The sequence below is a fragment of the Rhineura floridana genome, chromosome 4 (genome assembly GCF_030035675.1).
Source record: "Rhineura floridana isolate rRhiFlo1 chromosome 4, rRhiFlo1.hap2, whole genome shotgun sequence".
Lineage (NCBI taxonomy): Eukaryota > Metazoa > Chordata > Lepidosauria > Squamata > Rhineuridae > Rhineura > Rhineura floridana.
In genome coordinates, this window is record NC_084483.1 from 208024821 (window position 1) to 208047557 (window position 22737).

General features: G+C 45.3%; 1 protein-coding gene across 1 annotated transcript in view; it reads right to left on the minus strand.

The window, feature by feature from the left end:
- EPHX2 (epoxide hydrolase 2) overlaps positions 1-21287 on the minus strand; it is an 86478-nt gene extending 65191 nt beyond the window's left edge. Inside the window, exons 1-4 of the mRNA XM_061625861.1 lie at positions 21093-21287; positions 7165-7249; positions 4372-4531; positions 2447-2637 (exon numbers count right to left, since the gene is read on the minus strand). Of these exons, the coding sequence (XP_061481845.1) occupies positions 2447-2637; positions 4372-4531; positions 7165-7249; positions 21093-21199 (543 nt within the window). The 5' untranslated portion in view covers positions 21200-21287. The remainder of the gene's footprint in view (positions 1-2446; positions 2638-4371; positions 4532-7164; positions 7250-21092) is intronic.
- Between the last annotated feature and the right edge of the window lie 1450 nt (positions 21288-22737).

Sequence of the window (22737 nt, forward strand, 5' to 3'; positions counted from 1 at the left end):
TAAACCTCCCCCAGCCCCTCCAGCACAAAAAAAGAATGGAAAAAAAACCAAGGGGATTTTATCCACTTGCTCCTCTAGAGGTCAGCAGCATCGATCACCCGCTTCCAAGCACATCCTCTCAGCCACTGGGGGCGGGGGAGTGTTTGCAGCGCAATTTTGACAGACACACTCGTCAAAGCCTCCCTCGGGTTTTGTTTTCTGGCTTTGTTATTTAGGAGTTTCAAAGTGAAGGGCTGGCAGAACTGGGTCAAGACCACAGCATTTAGGGGAGGGGATTAACCCTTTCCCTACCACCATTTCCTGGATCTAAGCCCAACACACACGCTTGCAGTTTGCTCTGCTTCGACTGGGGCCACAGGCATTTTTCCTAACTTCTCAAATAGTAGCTTGTGTGGTTCAGAACAGAAAACAGTGTGGGGCTGATCTCCCCATCACCCACTAGTGGGGTCCAAATTACGGTAAATACACACAGAAACAGTTATTTTTAAAAATTAAAAGAGAAAGGAGACCAGATCACAGATCTCCAAGGTCTCCTCTGATTTCCTCTCAGAAGGTGTGATTTGGGGCCCAATCCTGCACTTTTTAATGTGATTCTCTGGAATCACCCCATATAGCTGTACAGAGCCAACTACATCCCATTAAGAAACTGAAAAAGCCTACCTTTCACTGCCAGCCCAATTTACACTAAACTTGTGATATAGCATCATGGAACATGTAGTCAGCCCCCCTTCATACACTATGGCAGGGTGGGAAGCTTATTTCCATCACCACCACTCCTACAGGCAAAGTTTGACAGGTAATAATAATAATAATAATAATAATAACCTTTATTTCGACCCCGCCCTTTTTCCAATAGGACTCAGAGCGGCTTACAACTAAAAACAACCCCATTAAAACATACAGAGTATATTATTAAAAAAGAATTAAACTATGAGAAAAATTAAAACCATAAAATATAGGTTAAAAACAGCGGACAATTTAAAATAATAAAATCATATAATGATAGGCAGGGCCAATCATGTGACATCACTATGATTTCAGGTAACCCGTTTTTGCCCGCTTGGAAAGCGCTGCACCTCGGGCTTTGTAGGTGCTGCCCGTCAGCTGATCAGTGGTGCCTGCAAACCCCCTTTTGGCCTTTACCTGCCCCACATCTGATGTAATATATTATTAATGATTATTATTATTTATTATTATTCATTTTATTTATTAGATTTATGTCCCGCCCTTCCTCCCAGTAGGAGCCCAGGGAGGCAAACAAAAGCACCAAAAACACTTTAAAACATCATAAAGACAGACTTTAGAATATATTAAAACAAAACATCTTTAAAAACATTTTTTTTAAAAAACTTTAAAAATCTTTTTTTAAAAAAAGCTTTAAAAACATATCAAAATGCAGTTCCAACACAGACGCAGACTGGGATAAGGTCTCTACTTAAAAGGCTTGTTGAAAGAGGAAAGTCTTCAAGTAGGCACCGAAAAGGTAACAGAGACGGAGCCTGTCTAATATTTAAGGGGAGAGAATTCCAAAATGTCAGTGCCACAATGCTAAAGGTTCATTTCCTATGTTGTGTGGAATAGACCTCCTGATAAGATGGCATCTGCAGGAGGCCCTCACCTGCAGAGCGCAGTGATCAACTGGGTATATAAGGGATAAGATGGTTTTTCAGGTATCCTGGTTCCAAGCCAAAACTAGAACCTTGAACTTGGCCTGGTAGCAAATGGGCAGCTACTGCAATTCTTTCAGCAGCGGGGTGACATGTTGGCAATCCCCTGCCCCAGTGAGCAGTCTTGCCGCCACATTTTGCACCAGCTGCAGCTTCCGGACCAACCTCAAGGAAAGCCCCACATACAGCGCATTGCAGTAATCCACCTTGGAAGTTACCCATGTGTGGACAACAGTGGTCAGGCTATCCCGGTCCAGAAACAGCAGCAGATGTCTCACCAGTCAAAGCTGGTAAAAGGCACTCCTAGCCACTAAGGTCTCCTGGGCCTCTAGTGACAAAGATGGATCCAGGAGCACCCCCCGACTACGGACCTGGTCTTTCAGAGGGAGTACGACCCCATCCAAAGCAGGCAACTGACCAATTATCCGAACCCGGGGACCACGAACCCACCGCATCTCCATCTTGCTAGGATTCAGAGTCTGAATTATTATTAATTACCTGCCTTTCACCCTAAGGTCCCAGGGCAGGTTACAACCATTTAAAGTACATTAGAAGCAGTTTAAAAACAAAGGGCACATATATGACATCAGTTGTAGGGTGGGTAAGTGCATCTTAGCCAACAGCGGCCTGGTGGGCCAAATGGGGGGAGCCTGGCCAGAGGTTCCCCACCCCTGTACTGAGGCATGACTGAAGTAAACACAATCTGCACAGAGAGATCTGGAAGGGGATAACAGGCACTCTTGCAAGGACAAAAAGGTTCACAGATGTGCACAGCTGACCTCCTCAGGTTTTGCCTTCAACATATCCAGCGCATACTCATAGATCCTGGGATCTGGCTTCTGCAGCCCAATACGGCATGACTCAATCACCCGGTCAAAATATCTCCTTAGTAGAGTGAAGGCAAGCCCTGTGCGATGCCTATAGGAGGTGTCGTCAATCCAGTTGTTTGTCAGGACAGCAATCTTGAAGCCTGCAAGGGGCAGCAAACAGTTCAGTAGAATAAGGAGAAAAAGGGAAGCTTGATCCATTGGCCTATCTACTGCAGTGCTCTGTGCCACAGTCAGGAAATGTGCGCTAATTCCAAATGCAGATTCAGATGGAAAAGAGAATGGGGGAAAGGGAGGGGGGGAGGGAGGGAGCGAGAGAGGGAGAGACAGAGAGAGAGAGAGGGGTATCTTAACATTGTCAGGCTATTTCCACCACCACTATGTGGCTGAGAAAACGACACACTCACCTTGATCAAGGTGAGCGTATGAAGTAGGGTTGGATTAACGAATCTAACCAATTAATAAGCTGGATAAGAAAAACATGTTTAATCAACTTAAAAGGCATTCCCGATTAATAAGGCAAAATATTGTTTAAGCCAGATATTTTTAATCGAAGTCCTTCTAAAAACTGTAGGTGGCATGCACTTTCTGAGAACAGGCCCTAATGCATCTTCATTCTCACACCTCTTCCTAGTACAGTAGGGCCCCACTTTTCAGCGCCCGGCTTTTCAGCGTTCCGCTAATACGGTGCCAGCGGGGCGATCAGCTGTAGCGCGGGGAGCTTCAGCGGCCAAGCGCTGCCAAGTGGCTGAAGCTCCCCACTCTACAGCTGATCGCACGCTACAGCTGATTGCGTGCTACAGCTATAGCGCACAAACAGCTTTAGAGCGGGGACCACTGTCAGCTGTAGCGCAGCGGCTGGAACTCCCCGCGCTACAGCTGATCGCGCCGGAGGAGGACATCTCCTCCGGCGTGATCAGCTGGTTAGGTTCCAGACCCCCGCACTACAGCTGATCTGCTTTTCGGCGGTTTTCGCTTTTCGGCGGGGGTCTGGAACCTAACCTACCGTATGAGTGGGGCCCTACTGTATGGGAGTATATTCAAATGCAAAGACGTATCACTGAACACTAAAGTCAGGATCATTCAGATCATGGTATTCCCGATCTCTATGTATGGATGTGAAAGTTGGGCAGTGAAAAAAGTGGGTAAGAGAAAAATCAACTCATTTGAAATGTGGTGTTGGGGGATAGCTTTATGGATTCCATGGACCGTGAAAAAGACAAATAATTGGGTGTTAGAACAAATTAAACCAGAACTGTCACTAAAATGATGAAACTGAGGTTATCATACTTTGGACACATAATAAGACATGATTCACTAGAAAAGACAATAATGCTGGGAAAAACAGCAGGGAGTAGAAAAAGAGGAAGGCCAAACAAGAGATGGATTGATTCCATAAAGGAAGCCACAGACCTGAACTTACAAGATCTGAACAGGGTGGTTCATGACAGATGCTACTGAAGATCACTTATTCATAGGGTCGCCGTAAGTCAAAATCAACTTGAAGACACATAGCAACAACAACAAATGGGAATATATATATATATATATATATAAGGGAGTGACACTAAAGGGACTAAAAAGTAAAAATAAAAATAAAAAGCATAAAAACAGTCTCGGGCTCTCCCATCAGTCCCTCCCAAAGGCTCTCCAGAACAAGATGGTTTTCAAAAACCTCCAAAAACCATTAGGGAGGGAGGAGGGCGGGCTTCTTGGGGCAGGGTATACATAAACAAAAGCTTCTTCTAAGCGCATTTAAAAACAGAACTATAAAAACATCTGTGTTACGAATCACAGCAGCAAATGCAGGGCTAAATCATAGCAGGCACCGAGGCTTGTCCACCAGCAGCCCCTCGCAGAGCGGAGGGTGCCTTTACCATGGTTTCGGAGGGTCACAGCTGCCCGCAGGAGAGGGTAGTTGAAAGTCTCTCCTTCTGTCATTTCCTCAAAGACCCGAGCCACGGAGAACTGTTTCGGCAGGGAGGTTCCAGAGGTAGCAGCGATCTTCTTACAGTCTTCTTCAAAGTCACTGATCAGCTGAAACGCAGGAAGCGGCCTTATTCCGAGTCAGACCCTTGGCCCATCTACTTCAGTACCGTCTACGCTGACTGGCAGCAGTGGCTCTCCAGGGTTCCAGGCTGGGTATGTTCCCTGCCCTACCTGGAGATGCCACTGGGGATTGATCCTGGGGCCTTCTGCATGCAAGGCAGACGCTCTGCCACTGAGCTACGATCCTTCCTGATAAGCCCCAAACGAAAATGCATTAATTGTTATGCTAATACCATTGGGGGTGATGGGGTGGGTGGAGAGAGAAGGAGGCCCATTTTTAGGCAGATTCTGAGACTGAAGGTTAGGAATTATCCTGGGAGGGTGGAATAAGGGGCTCCTTCACAAATTGCAACAGCTGGTATAGCACAGTGGGGAGGAGAGCCTGGCTTGGAGTCGAGTCTGTGAGTTCCAATCCCCGCTCGTGTCTCCTGGGTGTCAAGGGCCAGCTAAAGATCACCCCACAGGGAGTGTCTCAGGGGTTACGTGCCCTGCCACCTGTGCAGCCGTGGGCAAGCTGCAGAGTCCCAAGGAGCCCAGTTGCCCCCCAGCTGGCAGTTGCGGACAAGGAAAGGGCCAGCTTGTGCAGCAGTGGCAAGCTGAGCAGGCCCTCGCCAGCTGGGGAGGACGAGCCTCAGAGGGAGGCAATGGGAAACCCCCTCTGAATACTGCTTACCATGAAATCCCTATTCACAGGGTCACCATAAGTTGAGATTGACTTGAAGGCAGCCCATTTCCATTTTCACCAATTGCAAGGCACTGCACTCCCCATGTGGCCTTCCTGAGAGCTCCCACACAGTGGACTGTAACATGAAAGGGCTGTGCACATAGATGCTCAACTGTCTATTCCAACCTTCCCCACCCTGATGTTTTAGACTACGACTCCCATCAGCCTCAGCCAGCATGGTTGTGTGAGACATCTGGGGGGCACCAGGGTGGAGAAGGTAGGGGTACACTGACCGGCTGTGGGTCTTAGAGATCCTTTCTTGGTCCTTCTCATTTCAACCAGAGGAACTGAACCTGGGAGAGGTTACAATACCTACAAAATAGGTCCTGCTCCCTTTAACGCCCAACTTTTACTGCAGGAAACCAGAAACCAAATCCAGGCTGCAGCAGTGGGTATGCAAGATTCAAATCACCAAGCTGTGGTTTCCACATGCTTTATTCCACAGGGTACAACTTGTGGAGACAGCCGGATATAACTTGGAAGATTACAGAAGCTGCAATCTTGGAAGGTTTCCAGAGAACAGCTGGGACAGGTATATATACTCATGGAAAAATAGAGTTATGATGTGCTACCCAAACCATATTGCATGGGCTCATCTGTGGGTGGCTGGTGATTAAGGCGCCTACCCACCAATGGAAATCTGGATTCTTATCAATTTGGGGCCCTTTTCAGTCCCATAGTTCCAGGGTGGGCACTGGGACAAATAACTCCCAGGGGTCTCTTCCCATTCTAAGCCATTTTTAACTACTTCATATAGTGGACAATTAGTGTCCCGCCAAGTCTATGAGTGCTTTTGGTATTTAAAATACTTCGGCTTTAAGCCTGGAAGGAGAAATACTCGCCATCTATTGTGCAATGGTTGACACCTTTGCTACATTTGAATGTACTTTTTATAAACACCAGCTTCGCCTGGGTATCTATTCGGACATACAGATGGCAGATACTGAGCTATATGTGTAAACTAAGATGGATATCCTGGTGTTTCTTGTGATACTAATGTGAACTGACCAGTTTTTTCCTTGCCTTCTTCTTTCCCCCCTTTTGCTTGCATAAAAAAATCATTTTTAATACGTTTGGTACACATCCCCCAAAATACGCATCATCTAGATTGGGATCCAGCAGTAGACATCTGGGTGACTGTGTGGCATCAGCAAGGGTTTCTGATACCCAATAGTTCCACATTGGCAAGAAAAACTGCTACCAGGTGCTTGGCTATGGCTGGCCTTCTGTTCATTGCTCAACCCGAGTGTTTCTCACCTGTAAAATGTGAATATTAATTGTCTGCTTATAACCTGGTCTTTGAGAAGTTTTAGCATTCTAACGTTAAATCGCTGACTTGCAGCAGCTCAGAGGTAGATTTGAATTGCACATGCAGATCGCCCCAATGCATGGCTCATGGGGGGGTTTGCCTGTTGCCTGACATCCACCATTTTGACTCTGGCTCCACCCACCACCACCACCTTGTTACACCTGGCTGTGGACCTCAGAACTCTACTGAAAAAGCAGCTCCCACAAGCCTGAAGTCTGCAAATCTCCACATTAAGAGAAGGGTGCTGCACAAGCCCACCTGGGAAGGGAGAGGCTGTGGTCTGTCTGCAACAGACTGAGTCTTATGGGGAATTACATGGATTTTAAGCCAGACGCACAAGAAAAGGCAACTTCCTTGCAGCGCAGCCAGAGACACTAGGCCAGGCCTGCCAGAAGGCAGCCATGCCACGGCCAGCACCCAGTTTTTGTGGCAGCAAGAATGACACAAGGAGCCAGGCCACCTTGCCAACAGTCCTTCCACCTAGAAATCCTTCTAAGGGGAGATGCCAGGGATGGGGCATGGGTGCTTGTGCCTCCAAACCCACTCTGCCCTGAGCTAAGGCCACTCGCTGCAGTGATTCAGTCTGACCTGGGTTAGTCCAATCTGGCCCGTCATCGCTTTGGAGACAGGTCCCTCAAGGCCTCCGTGCAGGATGACATTTTGGAAGAAGTTGCTAGAAGATGAAACACACACACACACATTAGAACAGACTAACAATGGCAATGGTTCAAGTGAATCTTTGCACTCTGGTTAAAACTAATATGTTCTGAAGACCAAGCATGGATTCAACAATTTAAACCAGGCGAGGGTAACCTCAGGTCTAAGGGACAGATTTAGCGTTCTAGGCTTCTCTTATCTGGCCCTTGGGACTCTCTTATCTGGCCCTTGGGACTCTCTTATCTGGCCCTTGGGACTCTCTTATCTGGCCCTTGGGACTCCCCCTAGGCCACGCCCTTCCCTAGCCACACCCTCTTTTCCCAGGTCACACCCCTCACTGGCCCGGCTTCACACACCCCTAGAGTGTTTAAAGCATTATAGCTTTTGTCCCACTACCATTGTATCGCTTTATAGTGAACTGTTGTACTGCTGTAATAAAAAAAAGGTTCATAGCTTGCATTACAAATAAGGAGTTGCAATGATACTTTCATAATAAGAAGCTCTGTGGTATAACATAGCAAATTGGCTTTTCTTTGGTTCTAATTTAATGATAGTTGATCCTATAATTACAATTTACCTTTTACTATAATAGAATAGGGCTTGTTTGACAAGTCAACTAAGCCTTAAATAATTGCTTAGATAATTGTTTTCAAGTATCACATGTGATTTAAAAATAACTTAGTCTAATGTGTTGTATTTCGTTTTTGTTGTGCTTTCTGTTTGTTTGTACATGTTTTTGTGATTTTTTTTACTATGATATATTGTATTTTATCTTGTTTGTTCACCGCCCTGAGAACTCTTCTGCTAAGGGCGGTATATAAATTGAAATAATAAATAATAAATAAATTTTGTCCAAGTGGACTGTGTCCTTCAACTCTGATAATGCTTAAGAACGGCCCATCTAGTCCAGCATCCTGTTCTCACAGTGGCCAAACAATTTCCCATGGGAAACCCACAAGCAAGCAAGACCCCACTGCAAAAGCGCGTTCCTTTCCTGTGGTTTCCAGCAATTGGTATTTAGAAGCATATCGCCTCCGACTGCGGAGGCAGAGCACAGCCATTGTGGCTAGTAGCCACTGACAACCTTTTCCTACATGAACTTGTCTTGTTGTTGTTGTTATATATGTTGGTCAGTGAAGCATTCTGTGAGACTCACAGACAGGGTTTTTAGTGGAGAGAGTGAAACCTGAAGCAGAAGGGTTAAGCTGGAAGAACAGAGCGCCAGGTTTGCCAAGGTCAGCAGCTGGCTGGCAAGCAGATAAGGAGGGATGCTTGCAAAAGCTCAGTGTGGGGGAATAGTCGTTTGTGGAGAGAACTGTGTCTAATGTCTTATGCTAAGTAAAGACTCTTACAAGAAACTTGCCTGGCCTGGCTTATTCCTGTTCTATGCGACACTTGGATTTCTTCCTTGTATGATCTCTATACGCACGCACCGACAGGGGTTATGGGCCCAGCTTATCATACAAGGTAGCGGGTTCGAGAGTCGTTGACGTGACGTTGTTGCAGAGAGAAACGAAAGTGCAAGAAAGAGGCAAGTAAGAGTGGGCAACATGGCTGTAAACCTGTCATTCGGGATGCCGATGGAGAGACTGAATGCTGTAAACTACTCCAGCTGGAAGTGGAGAATGAGAGCAGTTCTGATTAAAGAAGATTTGAATGATGTCGTAGAAAACCCCCCTCCGGCAGCTCCTTCAGCAGCGTGGTTGAAGAAAGATGAGAAAGCGAAGGCTTTTATTACTCTGGGGCTGTCTGATTCTCAACTGTTGCTGGTGAGTAATGAGCCGACAGCTAATCAAATGTGGGAGAAGCTAAGAGCCGCTCATGTGCAGCAAACCGCAGGGAGCAGGCTGTGTTTAGCACGGAAACTTTATCAGATGCGTTTTACAGATGAAGTGACTATGACAGAGCATCTGGCTGAATTTCGTAGATTAAATGCTGAGCTGCAAGATAGAGGAGTGCATCATAGTGACATTCAGATGGTCTATATACTGTTATCTTCATTTGATCAAAAATGGGATGTCATGGTCTCTAGCCTGGAAAGTTTACCAGACGGAAACCTGAATTTGGACTTTGTAGAACAGAAACTTCAACAAGAATGGAATAGAAGACAAGAGAATAAGAAAAATGAGTTAAAAGAGACTGTGGCTGTACAACAACAACAACATCAAAGAAACAGGCAAGAGAATAAAATATGTTATTTTTGTGGGTCCCGTGGACATATACAGAGACATTGTTTAAGGAAAAAGAGAAATAACAGGGACTTTGGAAGTCAGAGAACAAGCGTGAACTTTGTTACTAAAGAGGACAATAAACTAATTAACTCTAAGTGGCTTCTCGACAGCGGAGCGTCTAATTGCCTGATCACAGACTCTAGTTTACTTTACACTTCAAAGCCAGTGCAGGAGAAGATTTATCTGGCTCACGGATCGACTCAGGACGCAATTGCAAGAGGCACGCTCAGGTTATGTAATTTGGGAACTATATTGACAGATGTGTTATTGGTTTCTGGTTTAAAATATAACATTCTATCAGTAAGAAAATTGGCTCAAATAGGTTGTAAAATTACATTTGAATGGGATAGATGTTTTGTGAGAAAGGATGGTGAAATATGTATGCAAGGGAAATTACAGAACCAAATGTTTATGGTTGAGAGCACTCTTGATAAACCCACGTGTGCCTGGATAGGAGTAAATAAAAATAAACATGAAAATTGTTTACATGAATGGCACAGAAGATTGGGACACGCACATTTTGAAAAAGTGATAAACACCCCAAAGCATAGTCAAGATTTGAAATTAACACATTGTGAGCATGTGGATGAATGTGAGGTATGCTATAAAACAAAAATGACTGTAACTCCGATAAATAAGAGCTGTGAAAGCACGACCACTAAACCCTATCAGCTCATACATGTGGATTTGGCTGGACCTTTCCAGTGCTCAAAAGGTGGAGCAAGGTTTTATTTAGTGATTGTGGATGATTTCTCCAGATTTACACATGTATTCTTATTGAAAAAGAAAAGTGAAGCAGAAGAGAAATTAAAGGCATTTATACAGAGGACAGAGACACAATATGGGGTTGTTATCAAAAATATCAAATCAGATCAAGGTGGGGAATTTACCAGTAATGCATTTAAAACATATTTGGAAAAGAAGGGAATAATACAGAGTCTCACTGCTCCCTTTAGCCCATCCTCCAACGGAACTGCAGAGAGGAGGAACCGGTCATTGCAGGATTCAATGAGAGCCATGCTAGCAGATGCAGATATGAATAACACTTATTGGGGTGAATGTATTCTGTACACTACATACATTCAGAACCGCCTTATGCACAGAGTGATAGGCATGTCTCCCTATGAGAAACTGACTGGAAGAAAGCCCAGGGTGAAACACATAGAGCGTTTTGGGGCAAAATGCTGGGTACATATTGCAAAACAGAAAAGGCATGGTAAATTAGGCTCAAGAGCTCAGGCAGGACGCGTTTTGGGATTTCAGAATGCATATTATAGAGTTTGGTTGCCTGAGAAACAACAATTAGTGTTAAGCAGAAGCATAAAGGTGATAGATAAACCTTGGAGAGACAGTCAAACAGTGATACTTGAGGGTGCAAGCAAGCAGGAAGCAGCAGATGTTCCTTTTGGGCAGCAAATTCCATTAAGAACTGCATTGACTGATCTAATACATAGTGGCAAACGTACTGTAAAAAGACTGAGAAATGAAGACATGGCAATGCAAGATACAGAAGTGCCAAGTACAAGTGCAGACACAGGTGCAGGTCCAAGTAAAATAGAGAGTGAGGAAGAAATGGAAATAGATAATGTTAGGAGATCAGAAAGAAAAACAAAAGGACAACCACCTCAGAGATTCACCTTTAATGTTACACATAAAAATGATGAGACAGATGAATATCCGGTAGAATGGGAAAAAGAAGGACCAATAGATAAAGAAACAATGGATCTCATGTGGAAGTTTTGTGTTGAGGAATGAAATATAAATGTGTTATCAAATAAAAGTGAACAAAAATGACTCTGTGAAACTTGTGTGAATAAAGGAATAAAGAAACAAAAACTGAACCGAAAATGTAAATAGAAACTGTAAGGAAACAAACTGATGTGTATTGTAATGGAAAAAGTTAATATTGTAGAAATGTAATGATGAACAATGAAGTTTTGTAATCTGTGAGTCTCAGGTGGGGGCTGTTGGTCAGTGAAGCATTCTGTGAGACTCACAGACAGGGTTTTTAGTGGAGAGAGTGAAACCTGAAGCAGAAGGGTTAAGCTGGAAGAACAGAGCGCCAGGTTTGCCAAGGTCAGCAGCTGGCTGGCAAGCAGATAAGGAGGGATGCTTGCAAAAGCTCAGTGTGGGGGAATAGTCGTTTGTGGAGAGAACTGTGTCTAATGTCTTATGCTAAGTAAAGACTCTTACAAGAAACTTGCCTGGCCTGGCTTATTCCTGTTCTATGCGACACTTGGATTTCTTCCTTGTATGATCTCTATACGCACGCACCGACAATATACCGCCCCACAGCTGAAGCTCTCTGGACGGTTTACAACAATTCTTTTCCGGACAGAGATTCTGGGGACTCAAGCTGCAGCCTTCTGCATGCAAAGCAGGTGTTCTGCCACTGAACCATGACCCACCCTCATTACCATCGATTTTCAAAGGCCAATATTTTACTGTTATAATTTGAAATTGCTCCAAGGTATAGTACCTGTGATGACAGGCGAAACTGGACATAAATGATGCAAATAAATGAAACAAAAAGCAGAGCTGCCAAATTAAGAAAGCCAATTAGCATAAATATGCATTATGTAAGTAAAGGTCATTCTTAATAGAAGCAGCTGCGCCAGCGCTGTCCGAGACTGATGAGCTTTAAGCATCCCCAACACAGCAATGTATAGCTTTGGGCTGCTCTGGGATCTCAGTGCGCAGAAGAAGAGAGTATAAATAGTAATCTAGAAGGCTCCTGAGAAGGGAAGGGGAAAAAACTATTCTAGAATCAAAGAGCAGGATGGGAGGTTATTTATTTATTAATTAAATTTATTAGTTGCTTTTCTTCACAGAAGTGAACCCAAAGCGACTTACAATCAATAAAAAGATAAAAACCAATATAAAAAACTAAAATTAAAGCTTAAAAACAGTACACTGATATAAAATTTAAACAGTACATTAATATAAAAGGCAGTGGAAGAGGGCAACCCCCTAAAGGAGGCTACAACATCAAAAACACTCCAAAAGTAAGAGCCAAATGCCTGGAAGAAATGTTTTTCCTGGCACCAAAGACAGATAATGATTGCACCAGGTATGGCTCCCTGGGGAGTTGTTGTTATGTGCCTTCAAGTCGATCATGACTTACGGCGACCCTATGAATCAGTGACCTCCAAGAGCCTCTGTCATAAACCACCCTGTTCAGATCTTGTAAGTTCAGGTCTGTGGCGTCCTTTATGGAATCAACCCATCTCTTGTTTGGCCTTCCTCTTTTTCTACTCTCTTCTGTTACTCCCTGAGGACAGCATTCCACAAATGAGGGGCCACCACTGAGAAGGCCCGTTCTCATGTCATCTCCCTCCACACCTCCCTTGGGGGGTGTATATGAAGGGGGTCTCAGATGCCAAACATAGGGTCTCGGTTGGTTCATATGGGGAGAGGCAGTCCTTGAGGTACTGAGGTCTTGAGCTATATAAGGCTTTACAGGTCACAACCAGCACTTTGAATTGAGCCTGAAACTAATTGGTAGCCAGTGCAATTGTACAGGAATTAGTGTTACGTGCTCAGACCATCTTGCCTCAGTGAGCAATCTTGCTGCTGAATTCTGCACCAGCTGTAGTTTCTAAACTGTCTTCAAAGGCAGCCCCACATATAACACATTGCAGTAATCTAGCCTAGAGGTTACCAGAGTTTAGACAACAGACATCAGGCTATCCCTGTCCAGATAGGGTGGTAACTCAGCCACCAGCCATAGCTGATGGAATGCAGTCCTTGCCACCGAGGCCACTTAAGTGACAGTAATGGAACCAGAAGTACCCCAAGCTACACACCTGCTCCTTCAGAGGGAGTGTAACCCCATGAAGAGCAGGCCACATCCCCTCCATCTGGTCTAGGGAACCTCCCATTAACAGTGACTCAGCCTTGTCTGGTTGGAACTTCAGGTTAGAAAAACAGACAAAATAAGTCTGTTCGCACCAGTCACAGCTGAGTGGTGATCTCGACTGAAGCTCATACGTAATTTTTAGAAACGCACAGGAGAGACATCTCCACGAATGGCTCCCAAGATAGTGAACAACAACTTCTGCCTTCCTACATGAAAAGGTCTGATCCAGTTGGAATTTTCTTATGCACTTATCAGATTACATAATGAGGAACTCCACTGCTTGGGGAACCGGGAAAGAAATCTTTATAAGATATTACTGCAAAGGGAATAGGAATTGCTATGTTGGATGAGACCAAGAACCCTGATTTATACAGAGTCAAACCATTGGTTCATCTGGCTCAGGATTGTTTAAACTAACTGGGTGCGGCTCTCCAGATTTCAGACAAAATTATTCCCCAGCCCTAACTGGAAATGCTGAGGACTGAACCTTTGGGACCATCTGCCTGCAAAGCACCTGCTCTAGCACGGAGCCACAGCCCTTCCCATTCGAGCAGCACCCCAGTCAGATCTCCTGGGAAGCTCAAAACAAGGTGTCCCATTTTTCATGCACAACCTCTAGCACTGCTTCAGTGGGGCCAGGCTACAAAGCCTAGAACCCAATTGACTGTCCTATTGATTAACAACAGAGATGACTTGGTCACAATATTCCATGCTCTGGTAACTTCCAAAGTGGATCATTGCAATGGAGTGACTTGGGAACTTCAACTGGTCTAAAGTGCAGCAGCCAGGCTACTGGCCCGGGGTCTCTTTAGAACTCATACAATCCATTTTAAAACAGCTCCAACAGTGAAGGCAGATGTGAAAGTTGGACAGTGAAAAAAGTGGATAAGAGAAAAATGAACTCGTTGAAATGTGGTGTTGGAGGAGAGCTTTGCGCATACCATGGACTGTGAAAAAGACAAATAATTGGGTGTTAGAACAAATTGAACCAGAACTGTCACTAGAAGCTAAAATGATGAAACTGAGGTTATCATACTTTGGACACATCATGAGAAGACAGGATTCACTAGAAAAGACAATAATGCTAGGAAAAACAGAAGGGAGTAGAAAAAGAGGAAGGCCAAACAAGAGATGGATTGATTCCATCAAGGAAGCCACAGACCTGAACTTACAAGATCTGAGCAGGGTGGTTTATAACAGATGCTCTTGGAGGTCACTGATTCAGAGGGTCACCATAAGTCGTAATCGACTTGAAGGCACATAACAATAAGAAAATATTAGACAGGCACCATCTCTGTTATTTCGGCACCTCCTGAAGACCTTCCTCTTTCAACAAGCCTCTCAAGTAGACCTTATCCCATTTTGTGTCTGTTTTGGAATAGCTTTTTAAGATGGTTGTAAAGATTTTTTAAAAGCTATTTGAAAGATGTTTTATTTTTAAAATGTGTTTTTGTTTGGTTTTTGAGATGTTTTAAGAGGTTTTCACTGTTTCGTTCTTTGTTTGCTGCCCTGGCTTCATCTGGGAGGATGGGCAGGATAGAAGTTTACTAAATAATAATAACAACAACAACTCCATTCTTCCGCCTCCCACCCTTGGTATCACATGGTAAGTTACAAGGCGGCCACCAGTGCAAATCCTGCTGCAACCTCTGCCTGAAAAGTGCAGGAGGCTGTACCTTAAACCACTTATGAGAATCAGTAGTGTGTAGTGCAGGTCTTTGACTGTGATGATCTGGGTTCAGAAGAGATTCATACTGAGCGACCTTGGGCTTGTTGCTCTCTTATCCTAACCTTCCTCATGGGACTGTCAGGACAAAATGAGGGTGTGTGGAACCTATGTTCCTTGTAGAAATGTGAAGTCTCGGGAAAAAACTGAAAAATTCAGAAAAAAAATTTTTCCCGTCTTTTCTGAAGCCTTTTTTGTCCCCCCCCCCCCCGAAAAACTGGAAAAATTGAAAAAATGAAGAAAAAATGAATTATGGAATGTTTTAGCATGATGAATAAAAATGAATCTTTGCACCTCCCTTTTTCTCAGTTCTGTTTATGGGAATGGATGCTTTATGTATCCTGAAAATTACCTGAAATCACAGGTTCGCAGTTTGGGAGTTCTCCTGGACTTGGCCTTGAACCTGGAGGCACAGGTCTCGGCTGTGGCAAGGAGTGCCTTTGCTCAACCAAGATTGGTACGCCAACTGCGCCCGTTCCTTGACCTGTCAGACTTGACTACGGTGACACATGCCTTAGTTACATCCCGATCGGACTACTGTAATGTGCTCTACGTAGGGCTGCCCTTGAAGACTGCTCGGAAACTTAAACTGGTACAAAGAGCTGCAGCCAGGATGTTAACTGGAGCTGGGCTCAGAGAACATACAACCCCGCTGTTGTACCAGCTCCACTGGCTTCCAATCTGTTTCCGAGCACAATTCAAAGTGCTGGTTTTAACCTATATAGCCCTATACGGCTTAGGTCCAAGCTATCTGTTAGATCGTGTCTCCCTCTATTACCCTGTCCGAGCTTTGAGATCATCCGGTGAAGCCCTGCTCACTATTCCATCTTTCTCACAAACTTGCTTTGTAAAAATACAGAATAGGGCCTTTTCAGTGGCTGCCCCTAGATTGTGGAATTCCCTCCCTAGCGAGGTTCGACTGGCTGCCTCACTTTCATCCTTTCGTGCCCAGGTTAAGACTATTTTATTCAGACGGGCTTTTAACTAATATTGTCATTTTTTAACTTTTACTGATTTAATCTATTTTTAATTGTTTTAAACTGTATATTACTTGTTTTTAACTGATTATGGTTTTTATTTGTAAGCCGCCCTGAGTTCCTTGGAAATAGGGCGGGGTATAAATATTTTAAATAAATAAATAAATAAATAAATAAATATGTCTGGTTGACACTGTGGAGGACTAGCGGAGACAAATGATTTTCTTTGTTATTAATGTTGACGGTTTCTTCTGTGTTTTTTTAAACAATTTGCCTGCTCCTCATAAACTGGCAAAACGAAATAGGTCCCTTAAAGTTCAGGTGTTCTTACAGTTCAGGATCTTGTAGATCCATTTGTTACCAAAAAAAGTAAAAATTTTAAAAAGTAAATTCAATTTGTAATAATTGTTTGAATAAAATGTACTTTTAATATACCAAACGTGATGTTATGCCAAACCAATTTGTACATAATTACATTTGATGTTCCTGAAGTAACAAAGTGACTTTCAATCTGCAAAAAGTGCTAATATTGCATTTTTTCAATTTTTCCAAAAATTTCCATTTTTTTCTGAAAAAACAACAGAAAAAAAAGTTTTTTCCCATGACTTCAAAATTTCCGGAAATTTTATATCTCTAATTTCTTGGAAGAAGAATGAAATGCAAGGTAATGAAGGACGTGGACATCTTGTGGCTTAAGATGTTGGAGAGTCCTTCAGGCCCTTGCTTGCAAATTAGGGGGTGGCCATCACAGCTGAGCACTGCAAGAGTGCAGAGAATGAGACTTCAGTGAACTGTTTTGAGGAGGAAGCTAAGAGCATCTGCTTTGCATGCAAATGACCCCAGGTTCAGCCCATGACACCCCCATGTAGGGCTGGGAAAACCCCTTGCTTGAACCCTGGAGACCCCCACTGCCAGATAGCATATGCAATACTGAGCTAGATCGACCTGACTCAGAAGAAAGTAGTTTCTTGGGTCCGAGCCTGTGAAATCCAGCCATAGCATATTTGACATTCAAGGGAGGATTAACGGAGCCCTAACTCGTGATCTGTGGCTGTGTTAATCAAGAAAGTCTCTCTGTAAAATGTCTTGCAGAGAAGGCGAGAGAGTGGCCGTTAATGTGCTTCCTTGAACTGAATGGCGAACTGCACGCGCAAAGATAGCAGACCTTAAATGTGGGGTGGGTCCTTCTGTGCCAGAGGCACCTTCCAGTAACAGGAGCGGTGGCAGGGCAGTCTCTAAGGGTGGTGGCCAGTGGGGTGCAAGGCAGGGACCCCAACGGGCAGTGGAGACAGAGCCAGTGACAGGCAGCCAACCAGTTCAGGCTTTAGCCCCGTCCTCTTCGCTGTTGAGCTCTATAGGGACTCGGCAGGAGGACGCTGGAAGCCAGGGCCAACCCCTGGGCTGGTTGTAAATAAGAAGGCGGGCAGGTGGGAGCTGGTTGAAGGCAGAGTGAGATTTGTGGAGCAGTGTCCCATTGGTCCTAATGGACTGACCTTCACTGCCCCGTAATATGTCCAGGCACTCAAAATATGCTGGCAAACCAGTAGCAGGCACTGGAAAGAGGATGGTTCTTTTCAAGACAAAAAAGTCATTTTTGGGTACTCAGCCTTTAGGGCTTACCTGGGGCAGGGCAGCCACAGATTCTCCAGTGAAGAGCAGGCACTTGCTCCCCTTACTTCTCTAGCAAGCTGGGCTCTGTAAGGCTTATAGTGAGGTTCTGCTCTCTGTTTACTTATTGTTATTAGACTTATTACAGCTTAGGGACCGCCATGGAGAATGCCCTCTTCAGGGCCACCACCCCCTGAACGTCTGAGGGTGGTGGAACTACCAAGAGGGCCGCCTGTGCTGATCTCAACACCCGAGAGGGTCCCATTTTGGAGCCAAGACTGAACACATGATGCTTTTTCCTTTTATTGTTGCCTGCAGCATGGTCATGTCTTTCTGAAACATTCCCAATCTTGTTTCGAAATGACTTATTATCTGGTGGATACTGAACACTTAAAGCATGAACAGGACACAGACATGCTAAAATAAATAAATAAATAATATCCATACTTATTAATGTTTAATAATGTTTAATGTTATTAATACTTATGTGTTTTTATTATTAATTATTATTATTAATAATAATAATATTACCCGCCCTTCACCCAAAGTCCCGGGACAGGTTACAACAACTTTAAAACACATAATTAAAAAGTTAAAAGCAACCTAAGCAACATCACAGAAAACAGGGTGGGTCCTAAACATCTGCATCTCAGGTGTCGAAGTCTAGGGTAAAGAGGTACGGTCTTCAGCATTCGCCGAAAGTTGTACAGTGAAGTTGCCAGACGCACCTTGGTGGGGAGGGATTTCCACAGCTTAGGGGCCACCACAGAGAATGCCCTCTCCCGGGCCACCCTCCTAAACTTCCAAGGGTGGTGCAACTACCAAAAGGGCCCCCTCTGCCGATCTCAACACCCGAGAGGGTCTGTAGAGAAGGAGGCGGACTTTCAGATATTTGGGACCGAAGTCATTTAGGGCTTTAAACACTAATGTGAGCACCTTGAATTGGGCCTGGAAACAAACCAGCAACCAATGCGAAAAGAACCCCGGCCAGTAATCTGACTGCTGCATTTTGGACCAGTTGAAGTTCCCAAGCCATCTTCAAGGGCAGCTGCACATACAGACACTGCAATAATCTAGTCTAGAAGTTACCAGACCATGGAGCACTGTGGCCAAGCGTTCTCTGACCAAAATGGGCCAAATCTGGCAAATCAGCCTGAGCTAGAAAAAGGCTCTCCTAGCCGTTGAGGCCACCTGAACCTCCAGTGATGGTGTTGGATCAAGGAGTACCCTCAGGCTGTGGACCTGCAACTTCAAGGAAAGAGCAACCCCATCCAGAACAGGCCGTCTTCCCATCTCCAGGACATGAGAACTCTGGACACATAACCCCTCTGACTTTTCAGGATTCAGTCTCAATTTATTGGCCCACATCCAGCACCATCACTGCCTCCAAGCACCAGTTCAACACCTCAACTGCCTCTCCTGATTCAGATGGAATAGAGAGGTACAGCTGGGTCTCATCTGCATATTGATGGCATCCCACTCCAAATCTCCAGATGACAGCTCCCAGCGGCTTCATATAGATGTGAAATAGCATGCGGGACAAGATGGAACCCTGTGGAATACCACAAGATAATTTTCATGGTGCTGAACAGTAGCCTCCCATAACCACTTAGAGAAACTGCAGCCCAAAACCCAGATGAGCTGCTGCAAATCAGTGTAGACATACTGAGTTGGATGGACTAACAGTCTGACTCGACCTAAGGCAGCTTCCTCTGTCTCTAACGCAAGAAAAGCCTGTTTGCTAGTAGGGCTAAATTATGACTTTCATGGACCCTGGGCACTTTGCCTTCATGGGCCCCTCCCACCATAATAATATCAGTATTAAAAATTATTTTTCATATAACTTTAAATACGTCAACATTTTATTTTTTTCTGTTTTAGGCAAAATTTAACAGATTTTCGTGGGCCCTAAAAGTTTCATTTTTTTCCGATGTGAGAAAAAAATTAAAACATTTTCTTCAACCCTAAAAGTTCATTTTTTTCCTTCTGATTTTAAAAGAAATTAAAACATTTTCATGGCCCCCTAAAAGTATTGTGGGCCCTAGGCACTTTGCCTAATGGATAAGTCGGCCCTGTCTGCTAGATCAGGCTAAAGGCCCATCTAGTCCAGCTTCCTGTTCTCAGAGTGTCCAAGCAATGGGAGGTGCACACGTAGGACCTGAGTGTGAGAGCCGCGCTCCCCAACCACTGGAGTCCAGAGACATGCCACCTCTAGCATCGGAGGCAAAGATATGAACTCCAGACCCGAGTTCAAAAGATGTGAACAAGGCCTATATTGACTGGACTACACGCAAGCCAATTTTCTTGAAGAGATCCACTTCCTCCTCCCCTAGAGTCAATTCCTGTGACAGCAACGCCATGATTAGACCATCCAAAATGCCACAGCGAAGTGTGCAAGCAAGACCTTGAGCACAATGGCACTCTCCTCACCCGTGCCTTCCAGCAACTGGCATTCAGAGACATCTTGCCTCCAAAAGTGGGGGCACAACACAGCCTTATCCTCCGTGAATCAGTCTAATCCTCGTTTAACCACGCAGAGAGCTTTGGCTATGGAGCGATATCTGAATACAATAAATAAATAAATAAACCCACATCACTGCCTCCTGAGGGGGAACATTCCGTAGCTTGGCTACAGTTATAATTAAGTTAACGGTGTCCTACCACGCTGGGTTGTTGTAAGGGTTATGCAGAAGAAACGCTGCAAACGCTCTCAAGCACATATATACAGATGCGCAATCATCACACATTCTTCTCCTGTTTACCAGCTGCCTCCATTTCCCCTGCATCAAATTTTAGACTGCAAGGTCTTCAGGGCAGAGACCTGTCCTCTCATATTCTGTAAGGCACCATGCACATCGTCAGCACCAGGTACTGCAAAGCAATAGCTCCTTCCTCAGACTCCTCCCCTCCCTCCCCGACACATCCACCCTTAAAAGTGGCACCACATAACACACACACACACACACCTCAAAGTCCCTAACATGAACCAGACGCCACAGAACCCACCAATGCACTGCTTACAAGTCTTCACCCCACCAAAAATGCATCATCCACCCAATGGATTGCTTGGCACTCATCAAAGCTCTGCCACGTGTACACTTTTTTAAAAAAAATTGTGAGTAACACCTGGAGCATATGGAGGACAGCCCCTCTGAGCATGTGCAGAGTGCAATCCCACTACCACTGCTACAGGCAGCCACAAAACGTCTCTGGCTCGCCCGCCCTGGGGCACGTGAACCTGGGCGTTTACGTTTAAGGGACGCCTCGCTGTGCCTCCGTGCTTCTGTCTGACTCTCAGAGAGGCTCCCGAGAGAGAGCTCGGCGCAGCACACAGACACACACGCGGGCGGGCGGGCGCGACACACACGCAATCATGGCGATCATTACTGTGGTTGACGTTCGCCGGGCCAGGAGGGGAAAGAGGCTCGGGCGGACCCCACTCGCGGCCGGCTACCCACCCGGGAAGGCCCAGAGCCTGCTCGAAGCGCCGGAGGACGCCCTGCAAGCCGGTGCCGAAGAGGACGCCGCCCAGGTCGAAGAGCACCACCCGCCGCTTGGCCGCCATCGCCTCCGCGAGCCCCGCCGACAGCCGCTCTGAAGTAAAAGGCGGAGGAAAGTTCACCTTTCTGAGGGAACAGGCACGCCGGCCACGCCCCTCTCCCCAAAGCCACGCCTCTTTGGGCCGGGCAACGCCCCACGCCCTCCCCACGGGGCACCGCCTCCTTGAAGCCACGCCTTCTCCCTCCTGCCTTCTTTCTCCCGGGGATACGCGCGTGGTCCTAGTGCCGCCCTTTCATATACAAAGTGGCATAAAAGCCCAAATAGAGCCCTGCAAGCTAGAGCAGTTTCCCGCAGCGGCCAGTTGGAAGGCTCCAAGAAACCCACAAGCAGGCAGTCCTGCTCTGTGGTGGCCCCTGGAAAAAATATTCACTGGCTAGTTAAACTCCCCCCCCGCACAAAAAAAGAGATTTCAACCCTCCTAGATATGGGGAAATTGGTAGCCGCTCTCGGACTGCTTGGTGAAGGGATGGGCTATAGAAATGCACATTATTGTTATTAGGATTATTTGAATTTCCATCCCTCCCAACTGTGCGGCCTGAGAAGATTAGGGGGACACCTCCCCATATGCTTCCATCAGTGGTGGTTGGGGGCTCCAAGTTAGTGGGGCAGTGGAATCCGCTCTGGGTGTTAGCCCAACCATATAAGAAGCAGTCCAAGGTGCTGACACCTACTCCCACAGTAGGTTAGGCACCTTGGACAGCTCCTTAAAAATTCAGACTAAAGCCTGGATTCCAGTGCCCCGCTGATGTAGAGCTACCAGCCCACATTGGTTGCCATTGGCTGCTGGCTGACTGTGATGTCACAAAAGCATCTGTGGATACTTTTGAATCTGTGGATGCTTGAGTGGATCTCAAGGTGGGCCAAAGTGAAAGTGCTTTTCACTTCCTCAACAAAACACAGCACACAATAGCTGTGGCATTCAGCATAGCTTGGTCTTCTTCCGTGTGTGTGTGTGTGTGTGTGTGTTACATGCCTTCAAGTCCATTATGACTTATGGCGACCCTATGAATCAGCGACCTCCAATAGCATCTGTCATGAACCACCCTGTTAAGATCTTGTAAGTTCAGGTCTGTGGCTTCCTTGATGGAATCAATCCATCTCTTGTTTGGCCTTCCTCTTTTTCTACTCCCTTCTGTTTTCCCCAGCATTATTATATTTTCTGGTGAATCAGGTCTCCTCATGATGTGTCCAAAGTATGATAACCTCAGTTTCATCATTTTAGTTTCTAGTGATAGTTCTGGTTTAATTTGTTCTAACACCAATTATTTGTCTTTTTCACAGTCTATAGTATCTGCAAAACTCTCCTCTAACACCACATTTCAAATAACTTCTTCCACATGGAGGAGGTGAATTAGCAGACCAGGCAATCATCCAACAGCAGGATAATATGAAAGCAAGTTCACTTGCTGAGTGAGTGGCCTCGTAGTTCGAGGGTGGGTGATAGCCACAGTATCATAGAATAGTAGAGTTGGAAGGGGCCTATAAGGCCATAGAGTCCAACCCCCTGCTCAATGCAGGAATCCAAATTAAAGCATACCCAAC